Here is an 18,583-nt window from a genome sequence, read left to right as displayed (position 1 = left end):
ATTTATGCTGACAAGGAAATGTACCTGACCCATGTCATCATGTCATGTAATTGTATCTAGATCATGATGAAATTTTCTGACCTAAGAGCAAATTTCTGCATCAGTATAGAAACAGCAATGAAACTTACTGAAGGAATGGATGGATTCAGGCACTGTGGTCCCAGTTTTCTTATGGGCTGTCTCACCCAATTCCACACTGTCCAACATTTCTATTGAAAAAAAACCATGAAAACATAAAAGCAAAAACTGAAGCTGAAAAGCAGATAAAATAATATTCTTCTGGAAACATGAAGAAAACTGTTAATCAGCTCATGTGAAAAGCATATTTGACTGTGACCAAGTGTAACACACATCTCTCTCATTAATGGAAGTGTATCACAGGAGCAAACATTATTTTTCCCCTGTTAACATACTGAAAGGCCTGATCCAACTTGTAGGAACCTTTTGTGTAAAAGTATAATTGAAAGATACTTTGAAATGACGTACAATTAACCTAAAATTACAATCAAATAAGGATGTTTATTTGTAGCACTCCCAATATGAAACACTGTCCCTATTCTGCTGCCCAAGAGCAAACAACTACTAAGATTCAACACAAAGCTCTCAACATTCAGTCAGATGACTACTTGCCAGGTTTTGCACACTAATATTTGGTAGCTGAGTAAATAACTATCACATATCAATTATACCTTGGATTACATCAGTTTGTGTGTGCTCCAGAAGGGTGTTAATCTAACTGTAAAGGAGCATCTGCTTTTCGAGCCAAAGTACTGAACTCACCACTTCCAGTCCTAAAGCTAATGATAATAAGCTGTTTGTCTACTTTTGAGAAGACGACTGAAAATACTTACCCAGTCTTGTGCACTGCTAAAAAAAAAAACACCGCTCCAAACATTCATGACATACACCATCTTTTCTACTCACCCACTGACTGACTAGCTGAGTAGGAGTCTGTTCTTGTTCGTGAGCGCTTATTGCCCTTTGTATTTGCTGCAAGAAAATAAGCAGTTGAAAAGAATGAACTGGAGTTTCAGTGTTTCATAGCAAATTTGTCCACAAAAAAAAAAAAAAAATACAGATTCGACTACTTTCTCCTTCTCCAAATTTTATGTCACCTGAAAATAGCTTTCAATCCCCTGATGACAACTAATACAAGAAAACCCCCACATAAGTTCGGTGTCTGCATTTAAGGGCAAAGGGGTTTTAATCACTGCAGTAATTTCACATTACAATCCCTAAAACTCTGCATGCACAGAAATAGCACGTGCAAACCAACAATTTCATCAGATTGTCTTCAAACAGACATTGGATTTCAGGCTTCTGGATTTCTTGTATGAAATCAGACCGTTTACTTTCTTGCTGTCACTGTTTTATCAGAGTCACTTACTGTCCATCAGACGCCAATTCAACAATGGATCATACACAAAGGCTTCAAGCACAGCCATGACACTGTCCTTATGTTCACGCAGGACTTCCATCACTGTGTGACAGGTGATTCTGTAATTGCCATCAAGGCCCGTCACCTTCACAAGAGAAAGAAGCAAATCAACCATGCTGCTTCGTTACTACGCAACTCCAACCCTAACATTCAGGGAGCAGGAAACGGTTTGTGCTTTGAACTGGAATTCACTATGCTTTGTTCATTAAGAGAACAAAATAGATGTTCATTACAAACTAAGAAGCTCTCTTCTGCCATTAAGATGATTTTTGTGAAGTACCATGCCATTGGCTGTGTCTGGTTGATGCAAACAGCTATATGAAATGAGGAAACTAAGACAGACCTAAGAAATTGGAGGAATTTCAGGGTTTTTTGCATCAGTGATAAAGTTGCTTTCCACTGTAATGTACTGTAAAGGTCACAGGAGATATTTTAACTTACAGAAAATGCAGCTGAAATATTAACAACTCTGGTTCTTACAGGAGTGGAGAGGTTTAGCCACAACAGAAAATACAGGAAAAACTGAGAAATTGGTGCCATTTTTCCATCGGAACAATCCCCTCCATATTAAAAAGGAGATGCTTACCTCCATAGCATTTGTCAGCATCCTTGTTAATCTAAATGGAATCTTCTCAGGGAACTTTTCTCTTGTCATTGCAACCTAAACACATGATGATGGAGAATTAGTAAATTAACAGCTAACTTACTATTTAAGAGTTCGTAAGTATTGGGTTTTTTTTCCTACAACCTTGAAGGTTGTATTCCAAATAGGAAATAAAGTCCCAGCTATATGTTCCTCAGTTTCCACAAGTTTTTTCAGAGAGGCTAGAAAATTAGCTTGATAACAGAGGAAAAAACTCAAGCGTGTGCCCAGTTACTAGTGTCACGTAATACAGCTGCCTATCAGCAGCTTAAATTGCTCCAAGAAATTTTATGGAAAAGTGATGTTAGCACTTCTTTGCTTGTTCCAGTGGTCAGCTAATCCCCAAGACATGCCTCTGAGATAAAGTATCTATTATTTTCATCTTGCCTGTAGGTAAAGTGAAGCCCAAAAGAAAGCCAAAGGGCTTGCCCAGGATCACACTCCAAGGTCAGTTTGTCCTGGCTTATAGATTAATTTCTGTTCCTCCAGAAAATGTGAAATATTACAGAAAATCTAATGTCCAAATACAAAGATTTACCTCAAAACAGTCCCCAAAGTCGATATGCAGGATCTTTCCACTCAGTCTGTCTAACATCAGATTGGAGGGGTGTCTTTGATGAAGGAGTAGGAGAAAAAACAGAGTGACAGTCCATTATAAAAAAACAAAGTAAATCACAGCAGCTCCGGTCTGAAATTATATTTATCTTCATGAACAAGAACAGCCAGTGACAGCTCGCTTGTCTGAGATCTTCAAATGTCAGGATGAACAGAATAGCTTCCTGACAGTGCATCTATCACATTATTTTTGTAATTACCTCTCAGGAGTTACAGATCTTCTCACCTTAGAAGACAAACAACCTATTAAAGCAGAGCCATCAGTACATTTCTTAGATATGAACATTTATTTCTCAGCAAGGATAAATTCTATTTGTTTTATGCTTTTTCATTTTTTCAGTAGAGAAAAATGTAATGAATTATGCTACAGGTGAAGTAATGCAAATTGGATTACCACCAGAAGAGAAAAGAATCAATCCAGACTAGGAAAACCACAATGCTGCTATTCATGCTGACTTGTTCCAATTTTGTTTTAATTCCATTTTCAAAGGTTTATAATTTCATTATAAAGACCTTTAAGTTCAGGAATAAAAGCTTTTGTTATGAAAACATTTGAGGGTTTAGCTGTTTTTGCATTACAGACCTTAAATCTAAAATACATTGTCTTCAAAAGTATTTTGGAATTTATGATCACCCCTTTTGACAGTAAGCCATATAATAAATCAAACATTTGTTCATTTTATCTTTTTTTCATTATTTGCTCGATCCATTTGGATTGTACATACTTCCCTCCAGAACACGTCTGCATTGCAGATCAGAAAAAGCACCATGTTAAGTAATAGTTAAACCAACATTAACTTTCATTTGTTCTAAGTCTAGAGCAGTCTTTGGGGAGTATTTATGGGGAATTCATGTGTCTCTCTGACAACTGCTGTGAACATACATAGCACTAGAGGTTCCTGCTTCACAGAATAAATATCCATGAGGCAAAAAAAGTATGCAAAATAAGTAGTGTTACTGAACTCATTTGGAGGGAGAATCAGAAGACCTCTGCCACTAAATACTTTCTGGATTTCCTTTGCTACTTCAGGGAACAAAAACCGATGCTCAATCATGGTGCTGCTTTCCTTCCCAAAAAGCTAGAGGTACGTATACAGTCCTAACAGACTCTGCAAAAAGACTACCGTTCTCATATGCACGAAGCACATGCAAGCACACAGACTGGTGGCAAAAATCAACAATATTTCTGTTTTATAGAATGGAGAAAGATTTCCCATCCTGTGAGTGAAAGGACAAAATTAGAACATTTGTTCCTTGATGTAGTTCTGTGTGGATTCCTCTCAATATGGAAGAAACTCTTATTTGTACTCAAGACACACAAACCCTATATCTCATGCCTGCAGCGCTGAAAATAATGACAGCACAATCAGGTCCTGAAAGATGGTATCGTTACAACTCAGCAATACCACAATGAAAGATGTTATCATAAGAACAGATCCAAGGAATGAAATAGATAGGCCTACACAGTCTGTGCTCTTATTTATAAGAAACCTTTACAATTTCACTCACCTGTCCCCAAGGCCCAAAATGTACCCAACCATTGACATTACAGCTAGTGAACGAGTGTAGTTTGTTCTTCTGTCAAACCACACCTACAAGCAGAGACAAAACAGAAAAAGCCAAGCAGACATGTTGCATGTTTCAGCTTATATTTTAATTTATACATTAACTACTTGCATTTTGTAAAAAGCGAAGCTGTGATATGCTTAGGTTCAATACACTCCATAGCCTGAGGGGGGTTCAAACATCCTGTGGCCTTAAATTAGATGTCTAAGCCATTAAAGAGAATATATTCTGAGGCTTCTGCTTTTCATGCCCCTGGCACAGTATATGGAGCTTCAGTCTCCAGTCTTGTGCATCGGACTGCACTGTGGCAGCCACTGTGATCTGAGCCTTATAAGGCCCCTTGTGAGGGGATACACACGTGTGGATACACGTTCTGCAGTGATTCATTTGGAGTTTTATGATGAATAAACACCATCTCTCACTCATTCTGCAGAGAAGGTAATTCCACATTGTGCCGATGGCCAAACACAAGCCATTACATGTGCTGAACTCACCTCCGAGCTTGGACTTTTCAACCACAGCAGTTTGGCAAGGTCATCACCAGCTGTGTTATTGACAGCATGTTCAAATACTTCTACTTTCTGCATCAGAGTCAGGTGGTCATAATCTGGAGCCATCTATAATTGAGAAATGACACTCAGCAACTTAAAAAAACACCTCCAGTAATCCCTAGTTGTACTATGAGAAACACAGTAATCACAAATAATTTCCTATCAAGTTTACATTGAAATTATTTGTAGACTGACCAGTATGTTCCCAAACACAGTGAGATGACTACCCAACAGTGAAGAACTCATTTTTAAATGGGATAGCAAATGATTTAGCAGCCACAAAGTAGTCCATAGCCATATTTAATTAAAATACTGTGAAGATAAATATGTTTCAAAAAAACATTATCCAAATAAGTCTTCTGGGTTGGCACACGCTTTCCTTTTTGGCAGGCAATTCCAACTTTTCTAGTATTGTTCAGTTTCTCCAGTCTGTCTAATTTTGGCCCTGTTGCTTAGACACAATGTTTGTAAATGCCAGCAGCATGGCACCTTGTATAAGTCACATCGTAATCACACAAAATTCCAAGCACGTTTTAGTCACCAGATGGTAACAACGTGCGGTCACTGCTGAAACAGGAAGGGAGAAACAAATGAACATATGGCCAACTTTACCTCTTGGTAGCGTTTTATAACTCTTATCTGATATTTTTGCATTTATTACTGGTACCAATAACAATCAGAAAACAGGCAAAGGAAGAACAAGCTGCGCACCATTATTCTTCATTAAGACACTGGAGTCCTAAAAGAATGTACCAAAAATTATGCCAGCTTTGCCCTTTACCCTCAGCATGATGCGATGTTCAATGTTGAGCAGGATCTTTTTCTTCTCTCTGTAGTCTCGGATGAGTGCATGCAGTGTGTCACAGTGAGGGACCCAACCAATCAAGCCTGAATTTGTAGACAGTGGAATAACAGCGTATCTCTGGATGCTACAGGAAAAAAGGAGAATCAGAGCTCAATTTGTTGTATGTTGTGAATTATTATATTTCCAGATGATTAAAACAACTACTACAAAATCTGATTCTGATCCAAACTGTCTCTTCAGTAGTTGCTTTGCTTTTCTTCTTTTCAAACAGACCTGAAACATCCATTTGGATAGATTGCTGCTAGATAATCTATAGCCATTCTCAAAGCTTGCAGGGTTTTCACTGAAAGTCTGCTTTCAGAAGGTACATGTTATGTCACCCACGGTGAACTATTATTTGCACATGACATTTGATATGTTCATGCTTGAAAGACACTTTACAGAATTGCAGTCAGTGACTATTCACCAAGCTATTTAATTACTATAATGAAAAATCATTGACAAAAACACCTGTTCTCAGGCTCCTAAGGCAGCGCTCAAGCAGTCTGGAAATAGGGGCTGCCTCAAAGACCGTAACTATTTACTAAATGGGACTTCAATTAAAAAAAGAGAAAGAAAAAACATTCCTAGAATTCAAACTTGGAGGAAGTGTATCCTGAGGGGATTGTTTGGTTTTTGTTTTTTGGGTTTTTTGGGGTTTTTTTAAATTAACTTAGTTCCAAGATTTGCCATTTCCTCACAAACCAGCTAGTTGTGCCAAGGGTTACTTGAAAACTGCACCTACGTCCAGTATCAATTGTGCATAAGCACGCTCAGTGATTATCCACAACACATACCTGAGGTTTTTACGAAGAGAAGTTGGGTCATTTGCTAGCAGAGTGTTGACCAACCCAAAAAGCTGCATCACTCTTTCATCCTGGCGAAGGTCTTCATGACCTTTCAGAAGGAATACAAACTCATGCCCGTTGCTTCCTGTGAAAGAATTAATACACAAAAGTTTACTCTTGCTGAACAAACAGACAAGAGTAAATACATGTGCACCCAAGAACTGGGAAGTGTGGCAGTCGGACTGACCAGACCCCTAAGAAATACCTCACTTGAAAGGAAACGTTGGAGAGGTTTTACCTGGTAAATATGCAGTTTGACTTAAAAGCAATGACTGTTTAAATACTAGAATAGCTAAGTGAAAACTGCTGTCTCTTACCCATTAATGTTAACTTCCTGGGCCGCTGCTTGGAGGTGATGACTTGCAGTGAGGGTGCAATGGACTGAATGCGTATGATGGGCTGGTTGGGATCATACGTTCCTGGCACTGCCAATTCCAGGTCCCGGCACATTAAGAGTTTTGGTGACACATACTGTAGTTCCAAAGAAGTGAGCTACCCAAAACAAAAGAAATACAACCCCGCAGCAATTCAGTTAAATCTCATTGAAACATCTGAAGAGTTCATGCTGTCGAGGGACCTAGAACAATTCAGTCAGTCATCAATATTTCAGATGCAGGAAGTGCTGCATAAGCAGCAAACTTGCAGGAAGTCACATGCAGGTATTTCCAGAATACTGAATTTGAATGTTTTGAATAACCAGAAAACATGAAACAAAGATTGGTATTGACAACTTGCACTATAAGACCCACAACAGAACTGTACCTCTCCCCCCACCTGAGGCAGCTGCTTTGAGATACGCCGGAACACATGGTAATAGAGATCCCAAGCCTGAGTTAGGTCTTTGACATTTCCTGATTTCATGTACTTCCTGCACCATTCCTGAGCTTCCATTAGATCTCTGCCATAGGCCTAGGGAGGAAGTGAAAAACAGAAGAAAAACATTTCTACAAACTATAGTGGAACAGGTGGAGACCACTTAATACCTACAAAGAGCATCACAGTCTGTTTTCAAATTGCATTACAAATACTTGATCTCACATTTTTATAGCATATCGGAATTAAAGATCCAGAAATTCCTGGATCCAAGACATGCACTGAGTTAATTAGACAACATTGCTCACAAATAAACTTCATGATAGGAGGCAACAGAATGAACAGAATCACCCTCTAACAGCAGGCTCACTAGCTCAAATTAATTCCTTTTGCCAGGTTGAGAGAGGTAATCTCTACTATCTGTGCTAGTGGTTACCATGAAGCAAAGCAGACTGGAGTTAGAAGAATTAACTGCAGAGCAGTTGTATGTTTTCCAGACCCTATCAGGCACCCAGCCGATACAAGACTCCAGGACAATCTGTACTACTATGGCCCCTGTAGTACTGCAGTCACCAAAAGCGGTACAGACCTGAAGATAAATGTCAGTAATGAAGTCTGCAACTAACATAATGAGTCCCAAGAGATTTACTCTTTGTGTTAGATTGCAAAGGTCCTTGTAACACATCTGGGGCAGGTGGCTGTCCTGCCTCTTTTTGAGGACATGCAGGAGGTTATGCTCTTGGCCATTTGCTGATACCTGATTGAAGGATGTCTCTTTTAAAGTCTGAGGCCCACGCTCCATCATTGCATGAAGTGGTTCCAGGACCTCAAACATTCCCTTCACATTCCTTTCTCCAAAGTATAGACGAGATGCTTCTTCCAACCCTTCATGCCACATCTCATGCCACAGGATCGCTACACGGATTAGCTCTTCACTCACCTGTTTTAGGACAGGGAATAAGACTAAATGCCTAAAGAAAAATGCTGTGACTGTATACTGACTTACAAACGCAAAACTACTTTCTTCCTAATGATTATGAAATATTTGTTGCTGGCAGCTAGAGGGAGCCAGAAGAACTCCCACAATTCTGTTACACTTTTTTCTGCAAGAAGCTGATCAGGCTTTTCTCACCTTATTTCTTGCCTTTGAAATTTTCTATGTATTTGTGTAGCTTGGCCTGAAAGCATTACTTTTCATATATTCATAAAAATCTTTAGAAAATTAATTAAATTACTCTTTCCATGCTACACTCTAAGTTTTGTTTCCACTTTTCATTAAGCAAAAATATCCCTTTATGAAACAATGATTCTTCATTTATTTCTTCTCTAAATTTATTCATAAGGAGACACAAGTTTGACCACTATGGTTCTTTTTAAATTAAAGCATTCTCCTGAAATTATACTAATATTGTAACTTCTTCGAAATGCAAAAACTCCAAATTAATTGCACTTGAACAAAATTAACAATGAATAGTCAGTTTTTGTGTTGTTATACATGTGATACATCCATTCCTGAAACACAATACACTTTATGGTACGGTAAGTACTCACCATCATTGCCTGCTGCACCAGAGTGTTACTGTGCTCACACATGTTTTTCAAGATCTTATTCGCGGCATTGTGGCGAGCTGTGGTTGTAGATTTAGAGGCCACAGTCAAAGGATAGATCAAAGCCTACAAGGGACATCAACCGATAATATTTTAGAACCACACAGAAGAGCTACATAAATTGAAAGATTACCAAAGCATTAATAAATAGCAGCCTTAGGGCTAGACAAGAGAAAGCAAGCTTGCTTCTGGAAAGAGGTGACAGGAATTTGCTATTGAAAGTCTTCCAATCTGAAAAGTTTACAAGACTAATTCACCAAGTAGCAGAATGACTTTGAGGGCCTGTATCAACAAAAAACTGTTTTTAGCATTTTGTGATTTTCCACACTGCAGGAAGAAATTTAGATAAAACGTCTGTAAGGTAGCCTCTTAATAGTCACTTAATGAGATTTAAGAAAGTGACTTGCACTACCCAGTATCCTATTAAATGGAGAGAACTTCCCCTGCTGCAAGGCTCATCCACCTCCTTCTATTTTTACGTGAACAGTGCTGAGGTGAAAGAAGCAGCAGCAGAAATAATCCCCATCCTCACTATCCTCACTTGCTGTGACTTCCAGTGCAGGCATCTAGACCAGGTAAAAATGGAACACCATTAAATGGCTATCAGTCTATGCAAATTCCTCCCTAAGCCAAAGCTTACCTGGGGATGGTACCGTCCAATATCTGTGAGGAGCTGATGAATGAGACGTCCTACTAATGGTCGAGGAGTGTCAATTCTTGCAATGAGCTGAGGGATAACCTAGTAGTAAGGATAAGTAAAATAAACATCCCTGTCATCTCATGTGTTTAGTTCACAAGCTGTTCTGCCCTCTGCTAGAAACCTCACAGTCTCTAAAGGAGACAGAGAGGCCCACCACTCATTTTTGAGATGGTCAGAGGATAACACAAAGTTCCAAACAGTGTCAGAAATGAAGAACAGCTCAGTGAGATTACAAGTGTTCTGGGCAAAACTGTTACAGGATCCTCTTATGGAAAGAGTAAGATGTGTCTTGAAGTGTAATGCTCAAATAAGAAACAAAGCCTTTTTTTATCTATTTAAAAGAGTCATTCTACAAAGCAATCCTGAAATAGACTGACTGTCTGAATTATATCAGAGCAGTACAGGGGTATTTTATACTTGATCACCACTGAATGCATGTCGTCTTCAATTTTAAAATTTTCATTCTCATTCATATACACTAATCTGCATATAAATACAGAAATGCATACAAGAATGTTTCTCATGTCTCTGTTCGAGATGCTTATTAAATCAGTTACAAGTTGTACTTCACACTGCTTTCACCACTCACCTGCAGAGGATTGTTTAGCGAAGAATCCTCATGGATATCATGTAACAAATCCCCAGGTTCCCCCCAGAACTGAGATTTGTCTTAGCCCTTTGCGTGCCTTACCTGCAGCCAAGTGTCTATTTGGATTGCCTTGACTCCTTCTACCAAAGCCTCATTCACATCAGGCCAGTGACCATAGTCAAACCACAGAGTAAGGACTCTTAAAGAGAGAAATACATTCGTTAGGAATGAAACAAACAAAAAAACCGCATTCTCATTAAATACCTTCAGACCCATTTAGAAGTGACTCTTCCCAGAACCTAGAGATAGTAGGATAAGGACTAATCCACCTAACATAAATTAGCTTGGACTGCAGCATTCACTTAGTTAAACCATAACAAAAAGAGCAGAAACAGGTTCTACCTAATCTTAAACCATGTGCCCTTATCAGCTGGATTTCATTTATTATGTGCTTTATTATGTACCTTAGAGTGTCTTGTAGGTTGTTTCCTCGAGACAGAGATATGGATCGGAAGAAACCCTGGACAGCAGGGACTGTGTACATCAAGAGGGTCTTGGATAAATCCTTTTGGAATGAAAATTGCTGCATTAGTTCTACACAAGTGCCTCAGTCCACATGAATCCTAAACTTAGCAAGTGGAAAGTGAAAGAAATATGTGGAAACATAGATCTAATCCACATTATAGTTGACTTCTGCTCATACTCCTCACAGGACATGTTGCTCCTGGAATTTATGTTTTGCTTGACTACACGTAGGTCTTTCGGCCTGGCAGGGAACATACTGTGAAGCATTTTTATACTTCAGTTTGTTGGCAAAACTACAGACAGCAAAGCAGCCTAAAAACTACAACCCTACTATAACTGGTAAGTAAGAGATTCCTCACAGTCTTTCAGGAAGGGCTTAAGCAGCAGAACTTACTAATGCACATTGTATCACTTATGATAACCATCCAGGCCTTCACTTTAGTTCACAGCTAACTTACAATCATTTGCATTAATTTAGTCCTCTTCCCTTAAGACTGAGTTAACCTGAAATTCCTCACTTTTGCAGTAAGCTATGAGCTTTTATATATATATACACACACACACACATATATATACACACACACATACAGACAGCTTCCACAAACCAGGTACACATAGTAGCTTGTTCCGTGCCATAACATTTTCCTGTGTCCAAGCAGTAAGTACCAATCTCTCAACATAAACAGGTAAGAAAGGTACCTCAGTGACTTTTTTCTGCACTGGAGATGGGATGGGACTGTTCTCTGTGCTCTCTGCATCACTTTCACTATTGCTGCCCTCGGTGTTAGCGCTGGTGATGCTGGCTCCACTGGCATGACGTAGTTTCTTTTTCTCATCTCTGGCCTGGTTTTGATGTTTGTAGTGAAGCACTGCTTCAAAGTTCATCACTGCCCAGGCATGCCAGGCCTGCCAACACGAGAGTACAAAAGTCAGAAGGAAGATGAATCCTTTCTGCAACCTGTACTTTCTATTTATTAGAGATAATAATCCAACCTTTCTGAGTCCACAGACAACAGTAGTAAGTAATACCCTGCAGACAACACAATGCTTTGCTTTCTCTAATCACTTGCAGTTTTAACTGCCTTATTATCTTAAATAACATCATGGTGAGTTCTTGGCCAGGAGCTCCCTGTTGGATATTAAGGCAAAGAAGCTATGTAGCAAAAATTAAATCACATTCCATTCACATACACCTTAATTTTTCAAAGCTTGAAATGAAGATTAATGTGCTAGGACTAGGGGAGGTGTAATGGGAAGAAATGCAGGAGATGGCTGCTCCAGAGAAGATCTGGCACCAAATATTAATTGAAATTTCACAACCCTGAAATCAAAGGCTCTATGGAGAATTAGCAACAAGGCTACTTTCCTAGTTCAAGTATACCGAGTGAGAACAAGCTAATTTTTTTCCATTTAGATTATCTTTTCTTGTTCACTGTTAACTGACAGGAAAGAATGCCCCAAAAGCAAGAATAGAAACTGAATTGTGGCCTAGTTTTAACAGCCAGGTAAAATTCTAAACAAGAATCTCATGGTTGCCTTGGGCTGCTTTCTCCATTTTTCAATCGTACTAGCAGTAATAAGGCAGAGAGCTGTCGGAGATCTTCCTGTGAGCACCTTCCTTTCCTGTAGTATGGGATGTGATCAAATTTACTGATCTCTCTGCAATGGTGCCTGGAACCTTTTCCTTACTGACCTTATACCAGTTGCGATCATGCTCTGTTGCAGCACTGTAGTATTGCAAGACTTTGGGGATGGTACTCTCATTGATGCCTTGCAGGTTCAGCTGCCACTCACCCAGTTTCAGGAAACACCTGGTTAAGCAAAGGGATTATTGACTCAGAACCTAAAATGAAAATGAAGCCTGCTGGATTAAGAGCCAGACTTTTTATCTGAAGTCTGAAAGACATTTCATGTGGTAAACCCACTCTTCTGCAGACTGCAAGCGTACATGTTAACATATAAGGTTCAAAACACCTACATCCTGACTGTAAGTGTGGAGCTAATTAGTTAATGGTTTAACTTTTAGGGGGAAAGGTGAGGGTCAAACTTTGTTCCTCATTTATATCAGTTATAAAATAAATGTAAGAAGTAGCTAACAGTAGCATCAAAAGACTTCATCGGTATTGATAAAACGCACACAGCATATGTGCTGGCTAGCTATACTTATCAACATAGAACTAGCCTTCTGGAGAGAACACTGTGACAGACAAACAGTGGAAATACAGAGCAACTGCTTTTCCCCCAAGCCAGAACCCCATTAAGTCATCCCCTCCCTGAGGAAAGGAAAAACAACATTTTTACTGCAGCAGGGTGGGGCTGTGAAGGTTTGTGCAAAGCTTAATACTTTGCTCCCTCAGCAGGCTTTAAATACCACAGCTGTCCTTTCTGCATTTTGAGTTTTCCAGAGAGCATTGTGCAAGAAAAATATCGTGCACAACTCATCACTAATTTGCCTTCCAGGATAGTCACTCTTAAAAATATAAGACGACGCTGTTATCAAGTTCCCATTCTCATAAAGGCAAATTAAGTGCATGCCTCCCTTTAAAAAAAGCAAGCCTTCAGTAGTAATCACTATGCAATTTATTTAAATTGGAAACAACAGATCTGGCACCTCCAGATCCATAGAGGAAAATGGAGATTATAAGATGCGTTTTTAATGCAACAATATTTTAAGAGACCATCACATGCTGGGCGCCTATTGCCCAAAGCACTGCTGTTGTATTAAGGGCACACGCTGCCAAGCACAGATGCGCCAGGCATGTGGGAAGTGTTTCTTTCCTACTGACTGGATCTCCTGAAAGCCAAAGAAATAGCCATGCTGGGAGCTCTGCTTCTGCCAGTGAGCCACAGTGCTGGAAAAACATAACCAGCCGCCAGTGACAAATACAAGCTTGTTTACGCTGATGTGTCACAATAACATTTACTGAAATTATGTAAGAATGTAATACCAAACAGGTCTCTATCAGCTAAATGAGATATGCCCTGTTCCTTTTAATCAAAGCATGGACCCTGCAACCTCAGGAAAAACATCAGTTTCACTATGTAGGTAAAGGGAGTCCAAGGACCAGGTGCTGACCGTGCCATGAGCTTGTGGAGTTCCTGCTTGTGCTGCTGGTCCTCAGTTGCAATAGCATGCTGTGCCTGCTGCTGCATTGTCTGCACGAAGTGCTGCATATGTTGGAATGCATCAATCTGTAATTGGATGATGGTTGCGTTAAGGACCACAGGGGTTAATACAACTTCACAAGAGAGGAAGACAATGTGGAGATAAATTTTCACTGAAAGCAAAAAAATAGTTTTGTTTTCTTTCAAAGCCTTTTAGCCATTTCCATCCCTCTAACATCAGTTTATACTCTACATATGTAGCACCAAATAAATGAAGAGGTTAGAGATTCTTGATGTCTCAGAAATCTGGCCACTGAATTGCTACACTGTGGAACAAATAACTGCATCCTTCCAATACTAGGCACACCTTCATGTCACACAGAGTCAAAAGCATGACCGACCATAACACAAGCTAACATTGTGCTCTGCTGTGCAAGAACTCAACTTTGGCAAAGTGACAAGGTCACCTGTACAAGAAGAAAACTTCAGCAGCAGAGAATTGTCCTGTTACTGCTCATGCAGAGTGAGATTCTAGTAATGACATAGAGATGCCTCATTTGTAATTGAGCATGCACAATTGAAGACAGTCCAGCAATTCCAACAATCAAACAAATGTTCATAGCTTACAAACTGTATCTGACCAAGTCACTATCACAATAGACAGGATCACAGATCCAGAGAAGCCTGTCTATAATATGCTATGGCCTGAAAAAAACCCAATTTGACAAAATAATGCCTGAAGGAAAACTTGCAACTTCCTGATCTTCCCTCCTAACCCCTCAGCTTTGGCTAGGCTTACAGTACACAGCATGGGATGTAAACTTTGAGTCGTTTCAACAAATTAAAGTCTAGATTTCTCCTAAGGTTGTTTAAGAAGTACAAATGTACACTACTCCTTTGCCAGCAGATTACGTAAGACAGTAGTGCTAAAGCAACTTGCACTACCAAATTTTGAGGGAAGACTCTTTTTGAAATTCCTTGGAAAGAATTATGGGGTAAGAAAACCCAAAATGAAAGATTTAAGGAAAAAAGTATGCACGCTTCACTGGAAACAATCAGAGTAAAGCTCTTGCAATCTGCAAGGTCATTTCAGGTCAGAAACTGCAGAATATGCTGTTAAGAGTTCAATTTACCTCTGTTCCATCTACAGGAATGAGCTACTTTAGAGTGAGACAAGAATCACCTGAGCTGAAATGCCTCATCTATCCCATTCAAATGTCAGCATGCACGAGTCAATTGTCAGGAAAAAGGGTATTAGCCCAGGGTGAAATAAAAGAAAGTATCACACTATTAACATCAACGAGGGGCATTCCACAGCTTGTAACCTAGATACTTGGTTAGAAGGGGGCAGGGGGGACATAACAATCTTATAAATAGTTATGCTGTTATGCCAGACATTTGTCAAAAATAGACAAAAAGATATTGCCAAACAGTTACATGCCCCTCTCATATCTAGACACACCCAACAATCTGCTCCTCAGTTGCCATTAATATTGACAACTGATCACCATAAACTCACAGGCAGAGCACTTAAGAGTGAAAACAGTAAGTTTTCTTTAACAATTGAATTCTTAAGTTTGTATGCAGCCTTGTTATGGTATATGTCTGTAGAATGCAGCTGCTGGCAAAGGTCCTTGTTAGAAGAAATGCAATTTACTTATCCATCTTTTTATCTGTTGTTTAAGAAATGATTGTTGTGCAGCTCTGCAAGTGCTATGCGGCTAGTTTCCATCTAGATGTCAGATCTAGCAGGAAAAAAACTGGCGAGTGCCAAAATGGCGGTATGGAAAACATTTTAGGTCAACCAAGCAACCTTGAACTCCTCAGCTAGGGAAAATAGTAATTTCCTACCATGCCAGCCTACCTCAGTAGCTTATTACTTAGGATACCAAATCAAGTGAACACACACACAGTTATATAAAACTCTGGTCTACATACATCACTAGGTATAACTATGTATTATTTAGTTAATGATAGTCACTCAAATAGGACATAAGGATACACCCAACCATGTAATGCTCCTGGTACCAGGAGAATTCCCTAAACGCTTTCAGTGTTTGGTATAAACAAACACTTAAGTCTCACTCCAGACTGCAAACTCTGCTGTACCCTAATATAGCTTCTTCTGCCACAGAGCTGCACCTTTAACCATGAATTTCAAAAATAAGCATCTACTTTCCAAGAGCCATAAAGGACTGAATCATTGAGTCAGCTCTGCCAGCAGAAGAGTGCTCAGAGAAAGGGTTGAGAATTGCAATGCAGGTCTAGGATTAGTGCTACCTTGGATAAAGTATTTCTCCCTCAGCACTGTAAACAACACCCAGTTTGAATCTGTTACAAAGAAGAAGAAAAAAAAGCCCCTAAGCACAGAGCTTATGTACTGTTTTTAAATAGGAAATCATTCAACGAGCAAGAGGAAGTGATTCTAACCACATCTGTGCCTCCTTCTCATATTTGCTGCTTTTCTAATCTTTTTTTTCCTGTCTTCATGGGCTCCACATATTCTTGCATCAGTTTATTTTAAATACATTGTCTTCCCCCATCCCCTTAATCTTTGTGCCTTCTTTCATTCTGCTGTCTACAACTGCACCAGTTCCCTACATCTGGTCTGTCTACTTCTTTATCAGAGGGCAAACACAGCAAAGTCCACTTTCACTCAGAGGCAGGCAGAGAAGGCCCGTATACTTCTTGGGTCATTTACTGAAGAAAGTAAGAGACCATTACACTGTTTTACAAAGCCAACAGAACAGGGCCTCATCATCAGCTCCTTCTGTTTTTTAAATTCAAATAAAGAAAAGTTAGGTCATGGCAATGTTCCCATAGCAATGGCTCTGCTCCAGTGCTGGCAATCCCAAAGACAGGAAAAATAAAAAAGATGTGGCAGAATATGAGAATAAATGGAGGCTTTAATGTATATTAAAAAAAAAGATAAGTTATCCAGTCTGGAGCTTATTGGATTTGATTATGTAAATTCTCCCTGCGTTGCAATGTCAAAAACATTCACCCTAGGCTCTTTGGAGCCAAATCGTTCCCATGACAAAACTCTATGTACTTTTCAGCTGTCCTTCAGTTAGAAATTTTCAATAATGTCCTTAATAAGAGTCAGTTCTGCTCAGCAACTCAGTACAAACTGTTCAGGATATTTTTCTAAAACTGGTAATAAAAAACCTTACTCTTTCAGCATGTAACCCTGACTATAGGTACAGTGTGGAGACCTGGCAGTCAGAACAGTGGACAAAAAGTCAAGTACCAAGCCTACACAGTAAAATCCTGATGAGGACAGAAGAGCTATTATTGACCATTAATCTTGGCTCCATCTCTTGGGTACCCGATACTGGTTTAGCAGAAATAATCTTTCCACGTAGGAAATAAAATTAGGGCCAGGCCTTCTCTGTCACTACAGAGTTTTGAACGAAAATTTCAAAAGTTTATCTTCTGAATAATAAGGAAGGCGATTAGTTACTCTTTTAGATGAGCAAAAATAAAACCTTCAGCCTTGACTTTGTTCTGTGGGGATTATGAAGAGCTAACGTGCATGCCACCGCACAAAACCTGAGCAATGAAACGTACGGAGTATTATGTTCTTTTGTACCTTACGGGCGCTCTTCCACATGTGTTTCATGTATGCATAAGTCACTTGGGGATGTACTGTTGGCAGTGGATGATCCAGCTGTCGAGATGGATCTACTCCCAAGAGCAGGACAAGTGTCTTATGAGCCAAAGCCTGGAGAAAGTTGTAAAGAGAAAAAGCAGCTTAAACCAAGCTCATTCTTACCTCCATTTCATACTGACTGCAGAATCGCCCGCCACTAAAAAATACCTCCTACCCTCCAGATAAAATACAGACAGAGCATCCTTATTACCACTCGCTAGACTCACAGGAATACCACATGATAAACCATATGTCTTCACTGGGATCAGAGTGTTAGATTCTCATTTCAGAAGCCAGCAGAGAGTGTGAAGTCTGTTTCAATTATTTTTGGTAATAAATCTTGTGGCGAATGTTGAAATATAATTGTAAATGTTCAACGATAAAAACATCACATTCTAGATTTGACAAAGGAGTGCTTTAGCAGAGAGTGCTATTATTAATAATTACCAGTGCTGCATAAGAACTTTCAGGTATAGCATGCAACAAAAATTGGCTCTGAGACTCTCAGGTGTAATACTAGTCCCACAAAAATAACCTTGGCTACAAGCATGAACTCTACGCTGGTTACAATTTTAGCATTTCAACAATTTCTGACCAGTCTCCTCCTCAGAGGAGAGCCCATCCCAATGAAAGTATTTGGAAATGCTCAAGGTTGAAGCAGCATGACAAAGTCAACCGTCTAAAAACCTGCTGTAGAGGATAGAGCTTGATAATGCTCACCAGTCTCCCACTCTTGCCACACAAGCTGGCATACTTGAGCCAAGTTCTCATGTCCTCATGTGGATTCACAACAAGAGATCGGACCATCAATATTCTTTGCCAGTCTTCCACAATTCGTTGACAGCCCTGAGAGAAAAAGGAAGAGGGAACTTGTTAGTGTTTTATCTCCAACGTGCTCCACAAAGCCTTAGTTCAGAATCTGAAGAGACTTTCCCCAAGATGGAGAGACTTCAGTACCCGTAATTCACAGCAGGCAGACATTACGAACTAGCTGATTACTTCTTTAATACTGCAATGTGTGAAGAAGGTTAAGTCCTTGACTCTTATTGTCTGCAGCCAGCTCAGCGTTTGCAATCTAACAATATC

At 39.5% G+C, this 18,583-nt stretch overlaps 1 protein-coding gene across 1 annotated transcript in view; it reads right to left on the bottom strand.

Moving 5' to 3' along the window:
• MTOR (mechanistic target of rapamycin kinase) overlaps positions 1-18,583 on the bottom strand; it is a 60,500-nt gene that overhangs the window by 2,560 nt on the left and 39,357 nt on the right. Inside the window, exons 27-47 of the mRNA XM_009811080.2 lie at positions 18,218-18,343; positions 17,438-17,569; positions 13,817-13,932; positions 12,434-12,551; positions 11,440-11,646; positions 10,680-10,780; positions 10,318-10,414; positions 9,567-9,665; positions 8,870-8,992; positions 8,076-8,258; positions 7,280-7,414; positions 6,823-6,997; positions 6,455-6,590; positions 5,595-5,742; positions 4,757-4,879; positions 4,206-4,288; positions 2,620-2,692; positions 2,025-2,099; positions 1,388-1,523; positions 925-990; positions 129-209 (exon numbers count right to left, since the gene is read on the bottom strand). Of these exons, the coding sequence (XP_009809382.2) occupies positions 129-209; positions 925-990; positions 1,388-1,523; positions 2,025-2,099; positions 2,620-2,692; positions 4,206-4,288; positions 4,757-4,879; positions 5,595-5,742; positions 6,455-6,590; positions 6,823-6,997; positions 7,280-7,414; positions 8,076-8,258; positions 8,870-8,992; positions 9,567-9,665; positions 10,318-10,414; positions 10,680-10,780; positions 11,440-11,646; positions 12,434-12,551; positions 13,817-13,932; positions 17,438-17,569; positions 18,218-18,343 (2,533 nt within the window). The remainder of the gene's footprint in view (positions 1-128; positions 210-924; positions 991-1,387; positions 1,524-2,024; positions 2,100-2,619; positions 2,693-4,205; positions 4,289-4,756; positions 4,880-5,594; positions 5,743-6,454; positions 6,591-6,822; positions 6,998-7,279; positions 7,415-8,075; positions 8,259-8,869; positions 8,993-9,566; positions 9,666-10,317; positions 10,415-10,679; positions 10,781-11,439; positions 11,647-12,433; positions 12,552-13,816; positions 13,933-17,437; positions 17,570-18,217; positions 18,344-18,583) is intronic.

The sequence above is a fragment of the Gavia stellata genome, chromosome 27 (assembly GCF_030936135.1).
Source record: "Gavia stellata isolate bGavSte3 chromosome 27, bGavSte3.hap2, whole genome shotgun sequence".
In the NCBI taxonomy this organism is placed as follows: domain Eukaryota; kingdom Metazoa; phylum Chordata; class Aves; order Gaviiformes; family Gaviidae; genus Gavia; species Gavia stellata.
The sequence above is the reverse complement of the archived record's forward strand: the minus strand, read 5'-3'. Positions and strand labels throughout refer to the sequence as shown.